Source organism: Dermacentor albipictus, chromosome 2, assembly GCF_038994185.2.
Source record: "Dermacentor albipictus isolate Rhodes 1998 colony chromosome 2, USDA_Dalb.pri_finalv2, whole genome shotgun sequence".
Classification (NCBI taxonomy): Eukaryota; Metazoa; Arthropoda; class Arachnida; order Ixodida; family Ixodidae; genus Dermacentor; species Dermacentor albipictus.
The window spans coordinates 94,376,814-94,398,437 of record NC_091822.1 but is presented as its reverse complement, the minus strand read 5'-3'; the positions used below and the strand labels follow the sequence as shown (position 1 = coordinate 94,398,437).

The following is a 21,624-nucleotide window of genomic DNA, read 5'->3' as shown; positions in this document are numbered from 1 at the left end:
TAGACTTGCCACGCTTTTTATGTTCTCCAATTTGCTTTAGTAGGCTTTTCTTGATGGTTTGCGCAAGTAGTTCCGCCGCCCCATTCGAAGCAGGATGATACGGCGGAGAAGTGAGGTGGTGTATGGCATTAGAGGCAAGGAATGTTGAGAACTGAGCAGACGTGAACTGTGGTCCATTGTCTGTGACGACCATTTGCGGTAGACCGAAACTGGCAAATATTCTTTGCAGCTCTTGCACAGTTGTTTCCGCTGTAGTTGTTTTCATGCACACAACTTCTGCCCATTTGGAATAAGCATCTATCAGGACTAGTAACCAGCATGAATTTGCAAAAGCGAAGTCCAAGTGCACTTTTCCCATCGTTTGCGTGCACGGGCCCAAGGAGTGACGTCTACCTGGGACGGCGTGTTTTGCCTAAATTGACAGACTGCACAGCTCTGGACAGTGTCTCCTATGTCTGAAGTTTGCTGGGGCCACCACACATGGCTCCTCGCAAGCATTTTCATTCTAGTCGTACGTGGATGTCCTTCGTGCAGCAAGTTTAAAACAAGCGCACGTGGCACAATTATGCGATTGCCCCAGGTCATGCAGTCTCGATCCAACGATAGTTCATGGCCGTTCGAAACCATTCGTTCGAAACAGTCCCTTTCGGACGCTCCAGTGATAAGGACATCATCGAGACAGCAGGCAACGCCCTTCACGTCTTCTAATACTTGATCCATCACAGACTGGTATATGGCTGGGGCACTGGAATTTCCATATGGCATGCGGAGGCACCGAAATAAGCCGATGTGCGTGTTAAGCGTCAACAGCTTTTGAGAGTCGGGGTGCACTTCTATTTGTTGATACGCAGTGGTCAGGTCTAAGACCGTGAAGACCTTACCCTCCGCAATTACTGCAAAGATGTCTTCTACTAAGGGTAATGGATAATGCTCCGTTATTATGCAAGGATTTAAGGTAATTTTGAAGTCTCCACACAGCCTCACCTTCTTGTCTGCCTTGGGGACAACGACCACTGGTGTTGACACCTTGCCTTTCAATATGGAGTCTCCAGCATCGTGTTGCTTCGCACATCGGTAACAAATTACCGCCTGCAAGACCCACCGAAGTCCTTGCCTTTTGTCTTTGCTGACCCTTCTGAATGACGTGGACGCCTTCATCGAGAAAAGTCTTGTCAGAGGTTGGGCGGAAGCCTTTGGATTCTTTCGCAGCCAGTTCTGCGCTTCTAGCTAGGTCATGCAGTTTTGAAGCTTAGCTCCTTTTTCTTCCGAAAGCTGGCTTGAATTGAAGCGCCGCTGAGGCCAGCCATGAACCTGTCTCGAAGAGCATCGTCCAGGAACGGCCCAAAGTCGCATCTTGCTGCCACATGGCGTAGTTCCACTGCAAAGGTGCATATTGTCTCGCGTTCCATCTGGTAGCGGGGATTAAACTAACCTTTCGGCGATAACTTTGCTTCCCGGAGAGTAGTGTTCTTTCAGGACAGCAACGATTTCATCGAATGATTTGTCTTCTGGCTTCGCTGGTAACAACACGTCCTTCAGCGTTTTGTAGGGGCGTTTACCAATGGCCGTTATAAAGGCAGATTTCTTCAGGCTGTCATCTTTGTTTTGGGTCACTTTCCAGTAGTGGTCAAATCTTTCAACATAAGACATGAAATCTTTTTCGCCATCATTGACGAAAGGCTAAAAATCCAAAAACTTCGCCATTCTTCTTGTACTGCGCAATCTCGGCCTAGGCTTCGGATCCCATCTTCGTTGCCACTTGTAGCATGCATAGAGACGCTACTCAGATAGCAGGAATAGGAACGGCTTTATTCCCAAAATGTGCGCCGTTTATCTAGGTACGAAGAGGGGGTGTGGCCTTGACGTCACTCTGTCACAACACAAATTGCTCAATTGATTTCGTCATCATCTTTAATTAGCAGGTTTCGGAAGTTGCTTAGGTAACTGCACACTTTAAATACCTGCTCTGCTATGTCGATCATGCAGATAGGAAATGGCTTATCCAAAATGTGAAAAGCTTTGATGCGGGATATTGCTCTCTCAACATGCACCCTTGCAGCGGCAATACGACGTGTTTGCTCCACATCCTGCGCAGGCATTTGTGTTTCATGACGTTCTCGGAATGGGGGACGGTACACTGTCACACCGGCAGGTAAGTAGGGGAAAGTAAAGCCTTTATCGACCATAATGGCATCCCCTACTTCCAAACAATCTAAAAGCCCACAACTTCCAAGGATTGTCTTGTCCGATACAGATCCGCCCCACAGACGAGACACAAATGCTATGTAGCCATCAGGGGTACAGCCAACAAGCACTATGTATGTATTGAAGTGCTTATATGAGGAAAAGGTCTGGCGCTGTGCACCTATTGACGAAGGACGCTGAATTCTAACTTCTGTTGCATCCAAAATAAGCCTCGTGTTCTCAAAGAAGCGGAAGCATCTCGGAACATAAGGCCCAATTTCATCTCGTGATGGAATAGAGGTGATGGCTGCAAGCTCACGCTCAAGGTAGTTAATCCAAGTAGCAAATGTCCGGCTCACTTGGCTTTCCGACATCGTGAAGTTGCGCGCAATTTCTTTTCCCGGCATACCAGTCCTGAGGCGCACTAGAACCATGAAGAATTCAGTCACAAGGCCACTTTCTTTAGGTCGACCACGTGCTTCGCAGTAATTCTTCTTTGTCCATCCCCAGTATGACATGTTACTTGCACGTGGCTCCAGGTATTCAAACAATGACTGAAAAACTTCATAGCTGGGAAGGCCTGTGTAATACATACATGCTTTTGGTAACGCTTCAATTACACTCAGTGTTAGCATCTGCGAGCGAGCTTCATCAAGCTTTCTCTCGAGGGACGCATTCTTCTTCTCTAATGTTGCAACAGTTTGGTGCAAAATTCCAAGCCGTTTTTCCATGTTTTGAGCAATTGATTTCCAATGTTCATTTTCCAATTGTTGTTCCAAATCTGTAATAGAGGTGAAAAAATTAGATCATATTTCATGACTGGTCAGTACTAAAAATATTGACAAATCAAGCACATTTTCATTTTTTCTACACAAGCTTGGCAAGTGCAAGTTGCACCCAGCACTGTTTACATGCAGCATTGACTAGCATTGCCTACAAAAAAAGATTTTTAGAATATATGCTCCACCAGCAAGATTATGCGGTCTGTAAAATAATAGGAGGAAGATTTAACTATTGTGAATAAGGTGATTTTCCCACCTACTCCTAAAGGGACACTAAAGGAAAATGTTAGGTTGAGCTACATCAACAGATTTTTCCATTGTGTATCATTGCTTTTCGTTTGACAGTATTGCACAGAAAGTTTTCATGGAAGGTCCTGCTGCTACTCTTCAATTTGAACCGTCCACACCACAAAGGACAAAAGAAATTCCACATGACCTCCCTCTGTGACGCTCTCTGTGAATCGGCCAATGCAGACATTACACAAGAGGCAACATACGTCACAAGGAGTGGTGCCACTCCAATTTTTGTCATTTTCTTACTTATGAAACCTCTATTCTAGCTATGAATGATGAACTTGTTATTCAAAAGCCTATTATTTCAATCTAGATTGCCGTAATTTTTTTCTGTAGTTTCCCCCCTAAGGAAAGCGCTGTGGGAAGTTCAGATTTCTCCTCATGCTTGACTGAAATGCTGAACACATGCTGAAGACCAAAGTGTGCAGCAGTTTTGAAAAAATCTAAGTAAATATTACTGTTGCCTTCCCACTAAGTCCGAGTATATGCTGATATTCCAGTTCTAGGAGGGCATGACCGTGAAGTGGCAGTTAATATAAATAACTGCCTTCAAACTGCACATGTTAACAATATTTACCATTACATGAAGCATCCACAAATGGTGTTTCTTGAGATGAAGCAGATGAGCCAGAAGGTGAAGCAAGTTCCTCTGCAAGAATGGCACATGAACAAAGTTGCATCTCGGGAAGTGAACATATTCTTATTGGCCAGCCTTACAACTAAATTAAGTTAGTTTAACCTCCCTATATGATGTCAGGAGCACAGAAAAAAGTCATTATGATGAATGGCTTGAGGAAGTCCGTGCTCCCGGTGACGTACAGCAGAATGAAACATTTGCATACCAGTTGACATCCTATGCAAGGTGCTGATGTACGCACGAGACCACAGTGGTGTAACTGTCTTTACAAATACTAGCTCAGTAATTTAATGTGAAAAACACCGTGTGGTAAGAGTGGAACGTTTATAGAGACAGGAAAGCAAGGGCAATGGTAGCGCATTACACCCTATGCAAGGTGCTGATGTAAGCACAAGCCCACAGCTGTCTTTACAAATACTCGCTCGGTAATGTAATCTGAAAAGAACAGTGTGGTAAGAGTGGAACATTTATAGACACAGGAAAGGAAGAGCAATGGTGGTGCATACAACCCATTGTGCAAGATAGCTTCTGCGCCGTGTAATCTGTGTGATTATCGAAGGAAAATGTTTTAGCAATAACCTCCTAAACACCAGAGACTAAATATTATATACATTATTCGTTAATTATAACTACCACATATTCCACAACTTTTCTACAGCTACAAAGAAAAATAGAGGCAATTCTGCTGTCATTACTGCATTGCAATACCTTTAAGAATGGTAGTTCAATCATTAAACCATCCATTGCAAACTTATGAAAGAGCAGTGGTTCTTCAAGATGCCCTTGGGAATGTGAGCATGTGCGTATTGTAACTTGGTGGAGAGAAACTTGTCACAAGTGCACAGAAAAATGCATAGTGATATTTACCATTTGACAGAGCCTCCAACTGTGGTGCCTCCTCGATGTTTGCGGATGTGACAATCTCCTCTGCAAGTTCAATATACTTCAGTTAAAATGAACAGGTGGCTCCTGGTTGATGAGCCTCAGCTTCATATATCAGGAACCAAAGAAAGAAGCAACACTTTGCCTGTATGACTGCACATATCAGAGCTAATTTTTATTTCTGTTCAATTTGCCTGCACCACCTGAACCAGTTCAAAAGGTGTTGAGCCTGCCATTTGTTCAGGTGGTGCAGCAATCCACCCTCTAAGCCATGCCTTTCATTTCAAATGGTGAAGGACTGGTTCATGATATTGCTGTAACTATGCCTACTGACTGCCAACTTTGTGCAGACGTGCAGGTGTGAAGCAGTAGCGCAGTCACTGAAGCCCTTCGTATGAATGTCTGCTGCGTTTATGCAATGCAGAGTATTCATACCTCAGAGGCTGACCGTACCTGCATTTCGGGACCTCTCAAAGCAAGATGGTTGATGCATTCTAGGCAGAAAAACGCCAGCACCGTGTCTGCACCTCGGCATTTCTTTCAAGCAACAAGTCATGCCCGCACCACTGAAATTGAGCTGAAAAATTTCTGAACTCCTCGTGCCCCCACTATGAACTGGTTTACAATGGTGCAGGCAAATCAAACAGACATTTTATGAGTCAAAAGTAACAGAAGTAGTCTGCTAAGAGCAAGTGCCTGCACACTTTCTTAAAAATGTAATCCTGTTAACAGAGCCCTTGGCATCACTGCAAATTAGGTTTGTACTTGGGGCACCTCCTGGGAGTGTTTTACAGCAAACATTTTTGGAACCGGTTCATTTTAAGAGGAGCATGTTGCCATGCTGCCAAAAGGCATGCTTCACTGCCAGCATAGGTGCTTTCTCCTACTGCCTCAACTAGAGTTCGCAAGTGCTCTTCTCTGCCTTCTCCCAAACCGGAGCCAAGGAACCGTGCTACATTTACGTGGCTAGTACCACTTCCTTTTTCTTTCTGTTCCTCTCTTTGCTGCATGGCGCACTCCCACTGGCACCCATCATTCTGCAGTGGATGAATTGACCTAAGTCATGTGCCATAATCAATTATGCTGTAGTCAGTGTGCCCTATTAGGCATTTGTGCATGGGACCTTAACTCTATCACTGTCGCTCCCTCGAGAAGCAGGGTGCGTGGGCTTCCATTAAAAATTTCAAATATTTTCACTCTGCGCAGTTGCTTGGGACTATGCTGACATGATTGCCACTGCGTGTTCTATGTGCTATGCTTGTCCATTTGCAATGGCCAAAAACTGGCGAGAGGTCCTTTAGAGATTAAGTTAACGAAATTTTCCTTTTTTTAGTTTCTAGCCCCACAAAATGTTGTGTGGTGCTTGAGCAATTGTGTTTGCTCGTATGGCCTAACTATTACTGCTGGCAACAGATTTCATCGAACAGATGACTGGAGGGTAAATGTAACTATTTACTTTCCCACAATCCAGTGTATTGAGCCACTAAAGACACAGGAATGTTTTACAGTGCTTGGACCTCTGCCAATCGTCAAGCGAAAAAAGAAATTTTAATCCACCACCTGACCAGCACTACTTTCCTGTCCAAGATATTTACATTCTTTGCTAAAACATTTTTTTTAAATTATACCATTGGGTACACTTAGATACAAAGACCTAGCAGAGCATGTTTGTAAGCATTTGTTTAAACAAGTAATGTTGGCAAGCACTTACCATTCTCATTTGAGCTGGAAGGAGTTGTTCGAGGGCACTGTGCAGCTGCAGAATCATACTTGATGATTTGTTTACTAGATGTGCAGCTGGTAGCACCTGCCATAGATATTTTAAATAAGGCCGTCAAGATGTCACATGAAATATCGCATGCGGTGCCGCAAGCATGAAAACATTTACCTCACGCCCTCGCACTAAATGCCATGCACCCCGCAGGGGCGTCTGCGCGAGCAGGCGTTTGGTGTGTTGCGACACCACGGACCCGAGCACACGAGGGTTGGACCCTCCCGCGCGTAGCCGTGCGCGGCTTAGCCGTGTCCGGGGAAAGGGGGATCCTGGAGGTTGAGCCGATGCCGGGTGCTCGGACCTTTAAGGCCCCCCGGCGGACGCAACACACCTCTTTGGCCTCTGCTTCACGTAGACGGCACCCCCGGACTGACCCACCCGGGGGAAATCGGTAGTTGCCTTTTCCTGTCTCTCTGTTCCTGTAGTCTTCGTCTTTCCCTCACTTTTCATCTTTCCTGTCTTCTCCTAGCTTCCGTTTACTTCCGATTTTTCCAGGCAGCAAGGGTTAACCTTGTGTGAATAGCCAGCCTAGGTTATATCATATTTGGTTATAGTGGTAATGTACAGCTGGCGTTTGCAGGCCGTGTTTCACAGGTCCTGCAACGTCCCCTTGTAGGACTCCACGGTGGGTGGCTGGCGTTACTGCCGAAATTACAATCTCTTATGGCTTCTTCTTTTCCCCCCTTACCTGATCGCTCCCTCAAGAGGGGGCGCACCGATGATGTCTTCGAATTTTTCGCCCGTCAAAAAGAAACTTTTCCTCGTTTCCATGTAGTGCACTCCGAAACACCAGACAAACCCGTGCGAGCAATGTCACCATTCCTAGTGTCCAAGTCTCTTACCCAAGTTTTTGGTACAGTTTATAAAGCATCCAGGATGGCAAGCGGCGATCTCCTCTTGGAACTCTGCAACCAGAAACAATATGAAAAGCTACCCAATCTAGTTTCATTTGGTGACGCCAAAGTAACCGTAACTCCTCATCGTACCATGAATACCACCCGTGGCGTAGTCTCTGATGATGATCTCTTGGAGCTGACTGAGGCTGAGCTCTTGGAGGGCTTCAGTGAGCAGAATGTCATAAATGTTAAGCGAATTAAGATGAGGCGTGAAAATAAGGAAATACAGACCAAACATCTGATACTTACTTTTGGCACAAGTGTTCTGCCCGAGTCCATCGAGGCCGGGTATATCAAGCTCCGAGTTCGCCCGTATGTTCCTAATCCCCTGCGTTGTTTTAAATGCCAGCGTTTCGGTCACAGCTCACAGAGATGCCGAGGCCGCCAAACCTGCGCTAAATGCAGTGCTCATGAGCACACCTCTGAATCTTGTGAAAACTCTCTCCACTGCGTAAACTGTGAAGGCGAGCACGCTGCATACTCGCGGTCGTGCCCATCTTGGAAGAAAGAAAAGGAAATAGTTACGATTAAAGTAAAAGAAAACATAAGTTTCAAAGAAGCACGCAGGCAGGTATCTTTCCTGCCAAAGCACACCTTTGCCGAAGTGGCGCGTCAGGGGGCAGCGCCACAACGGCCTCCGGCGGCTGTCCGTCCCACACCCAGTGAGGCGGCAGTGACGCCATCCGCCCACTCGGCGACTGCAGCTAACGCTGCTACGCCACCACAGCAGGCGGGGCCAACGACCACGAAGGTGGGCGCAGCCGAGGCTACCCCAACCTCCCCAGCCCCGTCCAGCGCTGGCAACAACCGGCGCAGCCAGATCCCTCAGGGAGCCCCACCGACCTCCGGGCTGGTGGGCGCAGGGGTCTTGCCTTCCGAGGCAGGACCCTCACAGAAAACTTTTCGCTCGCAAGAGCATGTGTCCGGCGCCTCGCAAGACGCAATGGACACTTTACATGTCCTCACGGCGCGCCACGCGCCTAAGGAGCGGCGAGGCTCCCTCGAACGCTCCAGAAAGGGCAAAACCCCAATTACAGGGCCTCGAAAGAGCTCTGTAATTTAAGGCATAATTTTCATTTCCGTACACACAGCACCTATTCACCTCCAATATGGATACACAAATAATTCAATGGAACATTAGAGGTCTTCTTAGAAACCTAGATGATGTACAAGAACTCATCCACAAACACAATCCAAAAGTGCTGTGTTTGCAGGAAACACATTTAAAATCTATACACACACACTATCTCCAAAAGTATGTTACATTTCGCAAAGACCGCGAGGATGCTGTCGCATCATCTGGCGGTGTAGCCATTATTGCTTACAGAAGTGTAGCGTGTCAGCTTTTAAAGCTCCAAACGGCCCTTGAGGCCGTGGCCGTTCGAACCATACTTTTAAATAAACTCATTACCATCTGCTCTTTGTACATACCACCACATTATCAGCTTCACAGACGCGATTTAGTATCATTAATAGATGAGCTCCCAGAACCCTATATGATTCTCGGTGATTTTAATGCACACAGTAGTTTGTGGGGCGATCCACGCTGTGATGCGCGAGGTCACGTCATTGAACAGATGCTTTTCTCCTCTGGAGCATGCCTCTTGAATACAAAGGAGCCTACGTATTTTAACCTGGCTAACAAGTCATTTTCTGCCATCGATCTTAGCATTTTATCGCCAACATTTTTACCCTATTTTAAATGGCATGTGCTTAACAACCCGTATGGGAGTGACCACTTCCCAATAATCCTAACTACGCCGAAACAAGCCCAACTTCCTCCGCAGGTACCGCGGTGGAAGGTTGACTCAGCCGATTGGGAGCAGTACCGCACTCTTACACATATGACCTGGTCTGAGATGTCCGGTATAACCTTAGATGACGCTGTTGCATATTTTACAGCTTTTATACTTGATGCCGCATGTAAATGTATTACTCAAGCGAGCGGCATGGGTTCCAAACGGCGTGTTCCCTGGTGGAACGATGCATGTAGGCAAGCACGGAGGGACCAGAACAAAGCGTGGGCGATGCTTCGCGATTCTCCAACAGCAGAAAACCTGGAAAACTTTAAACATATCAAATCCCAGGCAAGGAGAACGCGCCGACAAGCAAGACGAGAGAGTTGGGCGAAGTATATAGCAAGCATCAACTCGTACACAGATGAGAGCAAAGTATGGAATAGAGTGAAAAACGTCAATGGGCAACAAACATATTCCCTGCCTTTAGTAAATAGCCACGGAGAAAGCCTGGAAGATCAAGCCAACTTTCTTGGTGCACATTTTGAATACATATCAAGCTCCTCGCACTACTCCGAAACCTTCCTAAAGTACAAAATGCGAATAGAACAGCAAAAGTTACAAAGAAAATGTGATAAAAGTGTGGCGTATAACGAACCATTCTCCATAGCAGAACTGCAGGCAGCACTGAATGATTGTAATACATCCGCCCCAGGCTCAGACCGTGTAATATATGAGATGTTGAAACAACTACCCTCCGAAACACAAAAAACCCTCCTTTACCTTTACAATGTTATATGGTTTTCGGGCGAGATCCCCTCTGTTTGGAAGGAGGCTACTGTAATTCCAATTCTAAAACACGGAAAGGATCCTTCCTCTGTATCAAGTTATAGACCAATAGCATTAACAAGTTGCCTCTGCAAAGTTTTCGAAAAAATGATTAACTGTCGCCTACTACACTTCCTCGAATCAAACAAATTACTCGACCCATACCAGTGTGGGTTTCGGGAGGGTCGATCCACCAATGACCATCTCATACGTATCGAGGCACGTATCCGTGAAGCTTTTGTTCATAAGCAGTTTTTCGTATCAGTATTCCTAGATATGGAGAAAGCATATGACACTACGTGGCGCTTTGGGATACTGAGAGACCTCTCACAGTTAGGTATACACGGTAATATGTTCAATATTATCGAAAGTTATCTGTCTAATCGCACATTCCGTGTTCGAGTGGGCAACGTTCTGTCACGGAAATTTGTACAGGAAACTGGAGTGCCGCAGGGCGGGGTGCTCAGCTGCACGCTCTTTATAGTAAAAATGAATTCTCTTTGTCTACACATACCACGTAACATCTTCTATTCAACATATGTTGATGATGTGCAGATAGGTTTTCAATCAAGTTCTCTCGCAATCTGTGAGCGACAGGTCCAGCTTTGTCTTAACAATGTCTCCAAATGGGCTGATGAGAACGGGTTCAGGCTGAACCCACAAAAAAGCACATGTGTCGTTTTTTCTAGAAAAAGAGGCCTGCACCCTGATCCTGAAATTGTGTTGCATGGTGAGCGTCTGCCCGTAAACAGGGAACATAAATTCTTAGGCATAATCTTAGACGCGAAATTAACCTTTATACAGCACATAAAGTATCTTAAAAACAAATGTATGAAAACAATGAATATCTTAAAGGTGCTGTCACGCACAACCTGGGGCAGTGATAGAAAATGTCTCATGAACCTATATAAAAGCCTCATACGCACACGACTAGACTATGGAGCCATAGTTTACCAGTCGGCTACTCCAACTGCTCTGAAGATGCTAGACCCTGTACACCACTTAGGAATTCGCCTATCAACAGGGGCCTTTAGAACAAGCCCAGTGGAAAGCCTTTACGTTGAATCGGATGAGTGGTCACTTCATCTGCAGAGAACATATTCGTCGTTCATGTATTTTCTGAGAGTGAACGCAAACAGTGACCACCCCGCGTATTCCACTATAAATGATTTGTTCAGTTCTCAACTTTTCCGCAACCGGCCCACAGTGGCAAAGCCTTTCTCACTGCGTGTTAGAGACATAGCTGAAGAAACAAGGGTTCCACTGCTTGAATACCACCTTATGCCCCCTGTTATACGGCCGCCGCCCTGGCAGTGGCAACCTATACACTGTGATACATCTTTCGTAGCTGTTACAAAGCGCGCGCCTGTCGCGCATATCCGTATGCACTTCCTAGAATTACAGCACAAATATTCCTCTCCTGAATTTTTTACTGACGCATCGAAGTGTTACTCTAGCGTGTCCTACGCAGCCGTCGGCCCATCCCTTTCGGTTTACGGTGTTCTGCATCCTAGCACAAGCATTCTCACTGCAGAGGCCTATGCGATATTGGCCGCCGTTGAACACATTAAAGAAAATAATATCCCAAAGGCAGTTATATACACAGATTCATTGAGCGTCGTAAACTCTTTGAAAACTGTCAAAAAATATCAAAACCCTATCATTGTATCTCTGTACTCAGCATTACTAACCACCTATGCATCCAAGCAGCAAATCGTGGTTTGCTGGGTTCCGGGGCACCGAGAGATAGAGGGAAACGTGTTGGCTGATCAGCTAGCCACATCCGTCCACGCGAACGCTTCCAACACTTCCACGACTGTCCCTGTAATGGACCTCAAGCCCTCAATAAGAAAAAAGTTAAGGGCCTTCTGGCAGCGCTTGTGGGACACACAAACAGAAAATAAACTACATGCTATCAAGCCGTATCTTGGTAACTGGCCGCCGGTATCAAAGAATCGCCATACAGAAGTGACACTTTGCAGACTCAGGATAGGACACACATACAGCACACACACATACCTCTTGTCCGGTGGCGATCCACCCATGTGTGATAAATGTGGTGAGCCACTTACCGTGTTTCACATCCTGCTGCAATGTACTGAATTAGACGCAAATAGAAAAAAGCATTTTCCATTACCACACCGGCAACAAATTCCACTTCATCCTCAAATGTTCATAGGTATAGAACCTCTTTTTAAATATCAGTCGTTTTTCGAATTTTTAAAAGATGTACGTAGTTTTCATGTTATATCACCAGGGAATCCGTAGCACAGCCTCTTAACTGAGGTTTCTGCTGCGGTAACTGCATTAATAGAAAGCGCCTGCCTCCCAGCCTTTGGGCTCAAAGGCCTTCCGGAGGCATAGGAGCTATTTCCATGTTCTTGCATTTTAGCGTCATGATCACTTATCAAGCGTACTAGACCCATAGACAACTACATATGTCACTATCATAATTTTATACTATATATCATTTTACGCTTTTATGATACGCATTGATTTTAGGCCACTTTACAGCCATGTTACATCCCACCATCGAAACTCGCAAATCAGCGCTTAACAACACATAATTAGTCATGGCGCTCTTTGGCCATCCCTGGCCCTTGCGCCACTAAACAATACACATTCATTCATTCATTAAATGCCATGCATTCTTCGCTAAAAAGATAAGTGCATTATTTCTGTAATTGCCGTCGCTGGAGTTGATATTCACTGCGCTTAAAACGCCGCAGAAGCATGGCTTCTACTTTACACACACTGCAGAAATATGAAGCTCCTTGCGTCTCAGGAACTTTGTGCACCATATAATCCCAGTCACAGAACGTAGCAGGTCCATACTGTGAAATGTTGGCAGAAAGATCACAGGAGCGCGCAAACTGCGCGAGAGCAGTGAACTGATGCACAGTTATGACAAAAAGAAGCAAAACAGCTAACCAAAATGTACACGCAGTCGTTTTCGTGGGACGAACGCGCTGCTTCGAGCAACAAACGACAATGGAGACGAGAAACGAAATGCGTATCGGTTACATACCGCACGCGAGAACGAGCGAAGATTGCCCGGCTTTCTACAGCGGCCAATTTATCAATCATTAAGCATAGCGCTTGAAGGCGATATTATTTTTTACGCTTCGACAATCGCTTTAGTGTACTAGCGTTGAAGTGTATTCGGTGACTCACATTCTGTGTACTGTCTGTTCATCCAACGTCTATGCCTCCGCACTGCCGCTGCGCCGACAGACCGTGCGTAGGTGAACACGCTGGGCACATAGTCAGGGTGCTTGCTGAAGTTCGACGGGCGCCCTGTGGTGAGATGAAGTTGGCTATATTGTCAAAATACCTCGTGTAAACAGAACGCTTAACCTACCTGTAACAAAATGAGCTCCGCAGATTCTGGAGTACTCGCTCGGTTGACAAGCTGAGCCATCGAGGTTTACTCGCCTTACGGCTCGTATCCATGCTGCTCTCCTCGCCGGATACGTCTTCTCAGACGGAAAGCGAAATAAACTGATGCTCCCTTTGCCACTGAAGCAATTTGAGCACCCATACGCGACACAACTAGCCGCCATGGGCACAAAAAGAGCGCGAACACATTCGCACCCCCACAGAGCTAGATGTTCGTCTGCTTTTCGCATCTAACCATGCAGAGGGCGCTAGTGACAGCCGTGTTCACGCATGCGCAGCAGTGTTTTTGCAAACCGTCAATTCTTCTGGTGCTTGCCAGCAGGATCTTCAGAAGTAGCCACTTCCGAAGATCGAAGCTACGACGCTTGAGAGCTCGAAGCTTCTCCACGACCTACCGCTCGACATCGTTCACGTTCAGCGCCATGGTAGCCAAGACACCACCTGTGACAAATGGCACACGAGCACTTTCAGTGGTATGCACAAAGCAAACAACCAAGGAGCACCGTTGGCTGCCACAGAATGAAAAAAAACTAGCGCTGCGATCGGTGCGTACTGACCGCCTTACCCAATGAGAAAGGGCGATGGGTTGACGGGTAAACTCGTCCCTCGTTTTTAATGCGAAACTTTCGTGCCTCTTCCTTCGACTTTCCCTCTGATGGTGTCAGGCACGCCGCTTCGGGGAAGGGGGATTGTCCTTGCTTGTGCATACATGACAGGAAAAGTCAGAGAGGAAAGGCGACGCTAGAAAGTAGTTTTCACCCCACCGAATCGAATGTGCACAATGGCCTTTGGAGCTCCTTGGCCGTCGCCACATTAGCCACTTGACAGCTATAATTATCCGTGACTTTCCTCAGGAACACTCCAGAAACAGCAGCGCTTCCCTTTCTACTAAGGCGCAAGTCCAGAGGGGGCCTAGGTGGAACTGTAGGAAGGTGGGAGGAGTAGACGCAGTCCTTATACAATGGTCGCGGAGGAGGGCTGACATGAGGAGGCAAAATGACGGTGGTTTCGGGGAAATTGAATAAGCTCACGTTCAAGGTGCAGTAGGGTATTTTGCTACAATTTCTGAAAATAAATGCCGTGCAGAAATGTCAACCGGAAAAGGCATTGATTAGACTGACAGGGCCCAGCACTAAAACATCTGGACTGCAGTGACGGGGCCTGGATGTATTGAAGCTTCATTATCTTATGCTCCACTCAACTAAACATATTGCCATGCTAGTTTATGCGCGAGCATAATGCAGCTCTTATGAAGCGCAATCATGCTTTTCCTGTATCCATATTTCTATCATCATCGTGTTCGACCAGATGTAATTCCGCTGGCGATTATATGGCAAATGACTATTTGAATTTGTTGGAGTTAAGACATGGAAGAAGATACCATCCAAATTAAAGGAAGCAATACTTCGCCAAAGCACTAAGATAACATTTTTTACGTATTAAACCCATTGATTTGGTGCCTGTATTCTTGCTTGGCGGTCTGTTCTTTGCGGTTTGATAATTAATGTAAGTGGTGACATCTGTGAAAAATCACTAGTCTACACCAACGTGCTGATAACCCTTCACCAGCATCGCCATTATGAAAACATTCCGCGTAGGCTTCCGTGCAACTTAAGAATTTCTTTGTAGAAATGAATAAATAAGAGCTTTACAAAAGGAAAGGCTGAACCGCCGATTGCATAGTAAAAAAAAAAAAAACTATCGTGGTTGTTCACAAAATATGAAGCGACCGGTACTTCTCAGGTATTAGCTACATAATGATTACGGTATTCACGCTAGCCCCAGAGATTGCTTGGCTACGTTTTACCTAGCAAGGGAAATATCTACATAATAAACAATTAATTACCTCCCAGTTTCGGTGGATTCCCCGGGTCGTTGCCAGCAGGATCATTGTCCGCGTCCTTTGCAAGTAGCAGCAACTAGCCGATGTCGCAACAATAATTCGTATAAGAATGGTGTGATGAACGTGTGGTAGCACACATCTGTGACAAATCGCTAGTCTACACCAGCGTGCTGATAACCCGCCACCACCTCTAGCACCGCCATTATGAAAAAATTTCGCGTACGCTCTCGTGCAACTTAAGAATTTCTTTTTAGAAATGAATAAATACGAGGTTTACCAAAGGGAAATCTGTATCGCTAAATGTATAGAAAAAGAAGCTATCGCGGCTGTTCATAAATAATGTAGTCACCGGTACTTCTCAGTTATTAGCAACATCACTTTTATGGTATTCACGCTAGCCACAGAGATGGCTTGGCTGCGTTTTACCTAGCAAGGGAAATATCTACATAATAGAAAATTAATTATACCTCCCAGTTGAGCTGGATTCTCCGGGTCGTCCGGGTCGTTGCCAGCAGGGTCTTTGTCCGCGTCCTTTGCAAGTAGGAGCAACTAGCCGATCTCGCAACATTAATTCGTTTATGAATGCTTTGATGAATGTGTGGTAGCACACACCTGTGGCAAATCGCTAGTCTACACCTCCATGCTGATAACCGGCCACCACCACCAGCACCGCCATTATAAAAAAATTCCGAAGACGCTTCCGTACAACTTAAGAATTTCTTTCTCGACATGAATAAATAAGAGATTTACGAAAGGAAAAGCTGAATCGCTAATTTCACAGTAATAAGAAGAAATGTCACGGTTGTTGTGAAACTGTGAAGCGACCGGAATTTCTGAGTGATTACCAACATCGTGATAACAGTATTCATAGTAGCCACAGGGATGGCTAGGCTACGTTTCACCTAGGACAGGCAAAATGTACACGTTAGAAAGCTCATACCTCCCAGTTGTGGCGAATTCTTCTGGTCCTTGCCAGCAGGATCTTCAGAAGTAGCGACTTCCGAAGATCGAAGCTACGACGCTTGAGAGCTCGAAGCTTCTCCACGGCCAGCCGCTCGACATCGTTCACGTTCAGCGCCATGGTAGCCAGGGCACCACCTGTGACAAAAAGCACACGAGCACGTTCAGTGGTACGCACAAAGCAAACAACCAAATAGCACCGTGGGCAGCCACAGAATGAACACAACTAGCGCTGCGATCGGTGCGTACAGACCCCCTTACCCAATGTGAAAGGGCAATGGGTTGAGGGGTAAACTCGTCCCTCATTTTTAATGCGAAACTTTCGTGCCTCTTCCTTCGACTTTCCCTCTGATGCTGTTAGGCACGCCGCTTCGGGGAATGGGGATTGTCCTTGCGTGTGCATACATGACAGGAATGAGTCAGAGAGGAAAGGCGACGCTAGAAAGTCGTTTTCACGCCACCGAATCGAATGTGCACAATTCAATTCAATTCAATTCAATTTTTATTTCCAGAATTACAAAGTGTTCTGGTGGATACCATAGGCTAAAAGCTGTTGGAAAACAGCTTGACTAGGCCGATGGTCCATTACAAGGCATACATGGTGGTTGCATCAAAATTGTAACATTGTTAGACACTCAGAATAAATTAATTACATAAATGCACAATAGCAAGACCGAAAATTATATAAAGACTAAGAGAAAAAAAACAGTTAATACATAATTGATACATCAGAAAAAATGGAAGTACGTGTGTAAGGGTTAATAATAAGGCTAATACAAGTCGCTCTGTTATAGAGAGTAGATAGTACTAACTAAAAAGAAAAAAACACACATTCGATACACCAGAAGATAGAATTACATGTGTATGGGTTACAATATCAGTAACGCGTACAGTTGCCTCTGAAAGAACGATAAACAATCACTGATCACATGTTTACAAAATGCATTCGCAGTTCCTTCGATGAAGAGGTATATGTACCTTTATAGTTATTTAATATATGTGGTAGATTATGTTTTAATGACTGTAGGCTATATTTATTTCGAAACCACGGGACATACGATGTATCACTATTTCTCGTATTGGAAGAATTGAATTTTGGTGTCAAAGATGCAGTAGACACTAGGAAATTTTTAAAGGCAGTATTTGAGAAATAAAATGAATTTAGAAGGCGAAACGTGTAGAAATATTCTATTTTTATAATTTTATGCTTTAAGAACGCTGCCCGCGTTGTCTCCAGATAACCCATGTTGTCAATGTGCCGAATCATTTTCTTTTGCAAAGAAAGGATTTTCATGATGTTTGTCTTTCCTGTAGTCGCCCACACTAAGCTACAGTAATTTAAATGGGAAAAAAATAAGGCATAATAAATGTTCAGTTTTGCTTTGGTTGGAAGAAGACGCCGACATCGAGACACAACGCCTATGATAGCAGACATTTTTGTGCAGATATTTTCAACATGTTTATCCCAAGTAAGGTGCGAGGAAAAAGTGACGCCTAATATTTTATGTTCATCGACAATTTGCAGTTCTTTACCCGCACACACTAAGGTTTGATTACTAGTAATAACTTTATTTTTTGCGCGAAATAACATTACTTTTGTTTTCGTAGGGTTTATTTTTAGGCAATTAGCGACTGACCATTCAGATAGTTTATTGAGTAGAAAGTTCCATTTTTCTATTAATTCTTGTGAATTCGGACCAGAAATGAGAAGATTAGTGTCATCGGCATACACGATAAATTTTACAGTTGTATCAATATTAGTAATGTCGTTAATATAAAGGTTAAAAAGTATAGGACCTAGTACGCTTCCTTGTGGCACGCCATTTAGTAAAGGAACAAAACTTGACTTGTCGTTTTTTATACATACTGATTGTTTTAGATTAGTAAGGTAAGACTCAAATAATGCTAAAGGAATACCTCTAATGCCATTCTGTGATAATTTCCATAGCAAAATTTTATGATTTATACAATCGAATGCCTTACTGAAATCAATGAATAGTGCCAATGTGAAGAGATTTCTTTCTATCTTTTTTAGTACATGCTCCTTGAGTGTGAGCAAAGCAGTTTCTGTTGACCTACCTTTACGAAAGCCGAACAGAGCACTAGATAGAATGTTTTGTCTGTCGAAAAAGTTTGATAAGCGAGAAAAAATAATCTTTTCTAATCCTTTGGAAAATACTGGAATGATTGAGATGGGTCTGTAATTTGATACGGCGTTTCTGTTGCCTCCTTTAAAAAGTACAGTTACCCTACTCATTTTCATCATTTCTGGAAACACCCCAGACTGTAAAGCTAGATTAAAGATATGCGTTAAAGCGGGAGTGATGTATTCTAAAACATACTTGATAGGTTTTATTTGGATATCATCAATGTCAAGAGCTTTACTATTTTTAAGGTTCATGATAGTGCTAAATACCTCAAATTCACTAGTGGGATTGAAAAATAAGCTGTTAGAAACGGAAAGAAACGATGACGTATCAGACCGAGTTTGCTGTGGCACGGTTATACTTCCAAAGTACTTATTGAAATGGTTTGCGAGTGCTAAACCTGAAATTTCATTGTTATTATAGATTATCTTGTCTGGTGAGGTAGCATGCTTTTCGCGGCCAAGAACCTTATTGATAATGCTCCACAAGGTTTAAGGATGTTTACCAGTGGCGTTTGCAAACAGATGCTCATGATAAGCATTCTTAGCGCGTCTAAGTTCCGTATTTAGTTTGTTTCTCTGCTTTTTAAACAGTGTCAGCGTTTCAGGCGAGCGTGTTGTAAGAAATCTATGGTACAGTTTATCTTTGTGTTTTATCATTTTAAAAAGTTCCTGTGTAATCCAGGGTTTTCTTATTTTTTTGGATTGCTTAATCTTTTTGAAGGGAAAATGTGCGCTGTAGATTTGTATGAACGCTGACATAAACTTGGAATACGCGACATTCACATCACTTATTTCGTATAGGAAAGACCAGTCATAATTGCAAACTGTGCGTTTGAAAAGATCCATATTTCTATCAGTTATATCTTGTATAGTAAACACATTTGACTCTGAACAACTTTTTCTCACATTGAAACGATATGTCATAAACACAGGACAATGATCACTGACGTCCAACGTTACTGTTCCAGTATGCTCTACGACAGTGTCAATATTCGTTATAAGAATGTCGAGACATGTAGACGAGGACAACGTAACACGAGTTGGTGTGCTAATTAGGTTTACAAATCCCGCACAGCTAAGTCTATTAGTAAAATCCAGTGTAGCAGCAGTATTTTCAAGAAAATTTATGTTAGTGTCTCCCCCGCAGACAAGTCGAAATTCGTTAGCAGATACATATTCCAGTAAATTATCAAAGAAATTAAGAAAGGCAAAAATATTTCCATTTGGCGGGCGATATACGACCGAAATTATATCGGAGTAATGTTTAAGCGTTAAAATTTCATAGTCGTTTGTTGTTTTACAATACTCTGATACTTCTTCACAATTCCATCTCGACGAGACATAGATTTCTACACCCCCTCCTCGCCTATCAGTTCGATTTAAAGCGCAATGAGCATAGCCATCAAGGTACAGCCGAGCACTGCTGTCATGATACCATGTTTCGGTTAGCATAATGATATCGAACTTGAAGGAAAACAGATTTAAAAAATTACTAATAATGTCTTGTTTGTTGACTGCAGATCGAGCATTCAAGTGTAGAACGGAAATGCTAGAATTAGATTGTAATTGTAAACGATGCGGTAAGATGAAATCGTGATATTCCATGGCAATTTTTAGTGAGCGTTCCCAGTCACGTCAGAAACAGCAGACGTAATCCTAGCAAGATCACGTTCTTCCGATATTTGCACAGCATCAGATGTATCACTTTCCCTTGCATAGATTTTCCCGTTGCTGGTCCACACAGATTTCCATTTATGCTCATATTTCCTTTTCACTGCCATGCCAAGCAGCCTCTTTAGCGCTGGGCACAAATGTTCATTCACATAAACGGGGCATGTAGATTCCAATCGTAGGTCTCTGTTTGTGATTCTTGTCTTCTTTGCTTTTTTCAAGGTGGCGTCACGTTTAGCTCTAGATTTAAACTGAACGACAATGTTTGTTTTATCCGGGTTGCGTGTTGGAACACGGTGACAACACTCAATGTCAGATGAACTGATTGGCTCATGGATTGCAGTGCCTATATCAGTCAAAATAGTAGCAAGGTCCTCATTTTCTTTCTTTACAACGCCCTGTATTTCCAGATTAGCGTTTCGTGAGTACTGCTCCGAATGCGTGAGTCGCCTTTCAAGTTCACCTGCTTTTTTTTCCAGAGCAGCACATTTAGCGGCAGTTCGTCATTTTCCTTTGCCTGACTTGAATTCTTTGAGACCTCAGAATCAAGCTTTTGTCTCATTTCCTTGATTGACTCATGCAAAAATTCAATACTCTTACTCATTTGGCGTTGCTCATTGCGCACCTCCCGGATCTCGTTCCGAAGGTCACGTTCTGATGCATCTTTGAAGGCTTTGAATTCTTGTTTAATTTCTTTGAGCAATTCAGCTCTTATATCTTCCTTCAGCTTTGCAAGTTCCTTAGCCATATCGACAATCCTAACATACAGCAATTGATGCGCGAAACAAGCAAACACACACTCAAACTTGGCAGTGGTGACGACACTGTATGAATATAAATGCAAATGTATATGTACAGTGGGCACTAACCTGTAGTAGGAACAAGCAGTAACCTTTAGTTGAGCGCCAAGCAGCGTGGTCACCACTGCCAAGTAAAAGGACGGGTGGCTGGTAGTCTGCTTTTATAGCAAAAGCGGTATCGCAAGATGCCGAGATATGCCCTGGAGCTGATGATAGGCACCACGCCTCCTGGTGGTAGCCAGTCCAAAGGCTACGCCTCCCGTGCTTCCGCTGACCACGGCGATGCACGTGACGAAGGAGCTCCAATGGAGCTCCAAGGAGCTCCAATGGCCTTTGGAGCTCCTTGGCCGTCGCCACATTACCCACTTGACAGCTATAACTATCCGTGGCTCTCCTCAGGAACATTCAAGAAACAGCAGCGCTTCCCTTTCTACTAAGGCGCAAGTCCAGAGGGGGCCTAGGTAGAACTGTGGGAAGGTGGGAGGAGTAGGCGCAGTCCTTATACAATGGTCGTGGACGAGGGGTGACATGAGGAGGCAAAATGACGCTGGTTTCGGGGAAATTGAATAAGCTCATGTACAAGGTGCCGTAGGGTATTTTGCAATCTGCAATTTTGGCATTTTGCAATTTTGCAATTAGGGTATTTTGTATTCTGAAAGTAAACGCCGTAGAGAAATGTCAAGCGGAAGAGGCATTGATTAGAGTGACAGGGCACAGCACTTTCAATCAATCAATCAATCAATCAATCAATCAATCAATCAATCAATCAATCAATCAATCAATCAATCA

At 44.3% G+C, this 21,624-nt stretch overlaps 2 protein-coding genes across 10 annotated transcripts in view; one reads left to right on the top strand and one right to left on the bottom strand.

Moving 5' to 3' along the window:
* Positions 1-21,624, top strand: part of LOC135902695 (membrane metallo-endopeptidase-like 1) — a 360,170-nt gene that overhangs the window by 42,163 nt on the left and 296,383 nt on the right. The gene's annotated exons all lie outside the window — the stretch shown is intronic.
* LOC135902743 (uncharacterized) lies at positions 804-13,576 on the bottom strand. The gene is made up of 5 exons (XM_065432961.2): positions 13,375-13,576; positions 13,188-13,310; positions 6,491-6,586; positions 4,765-4,824; positions 804-2,965 (listed from the first exon to the last, which is right to left on the bottom strand). The coding sequence occupies exons 1-5, from the start codon at positions 13,574-13,576 to the stop codon at positions 1,890-1,892; spliced, it is 1,557 nt and encodes a 518-aa protein (XP_065289033.2). The 3' UTR covers positions 804-1,889.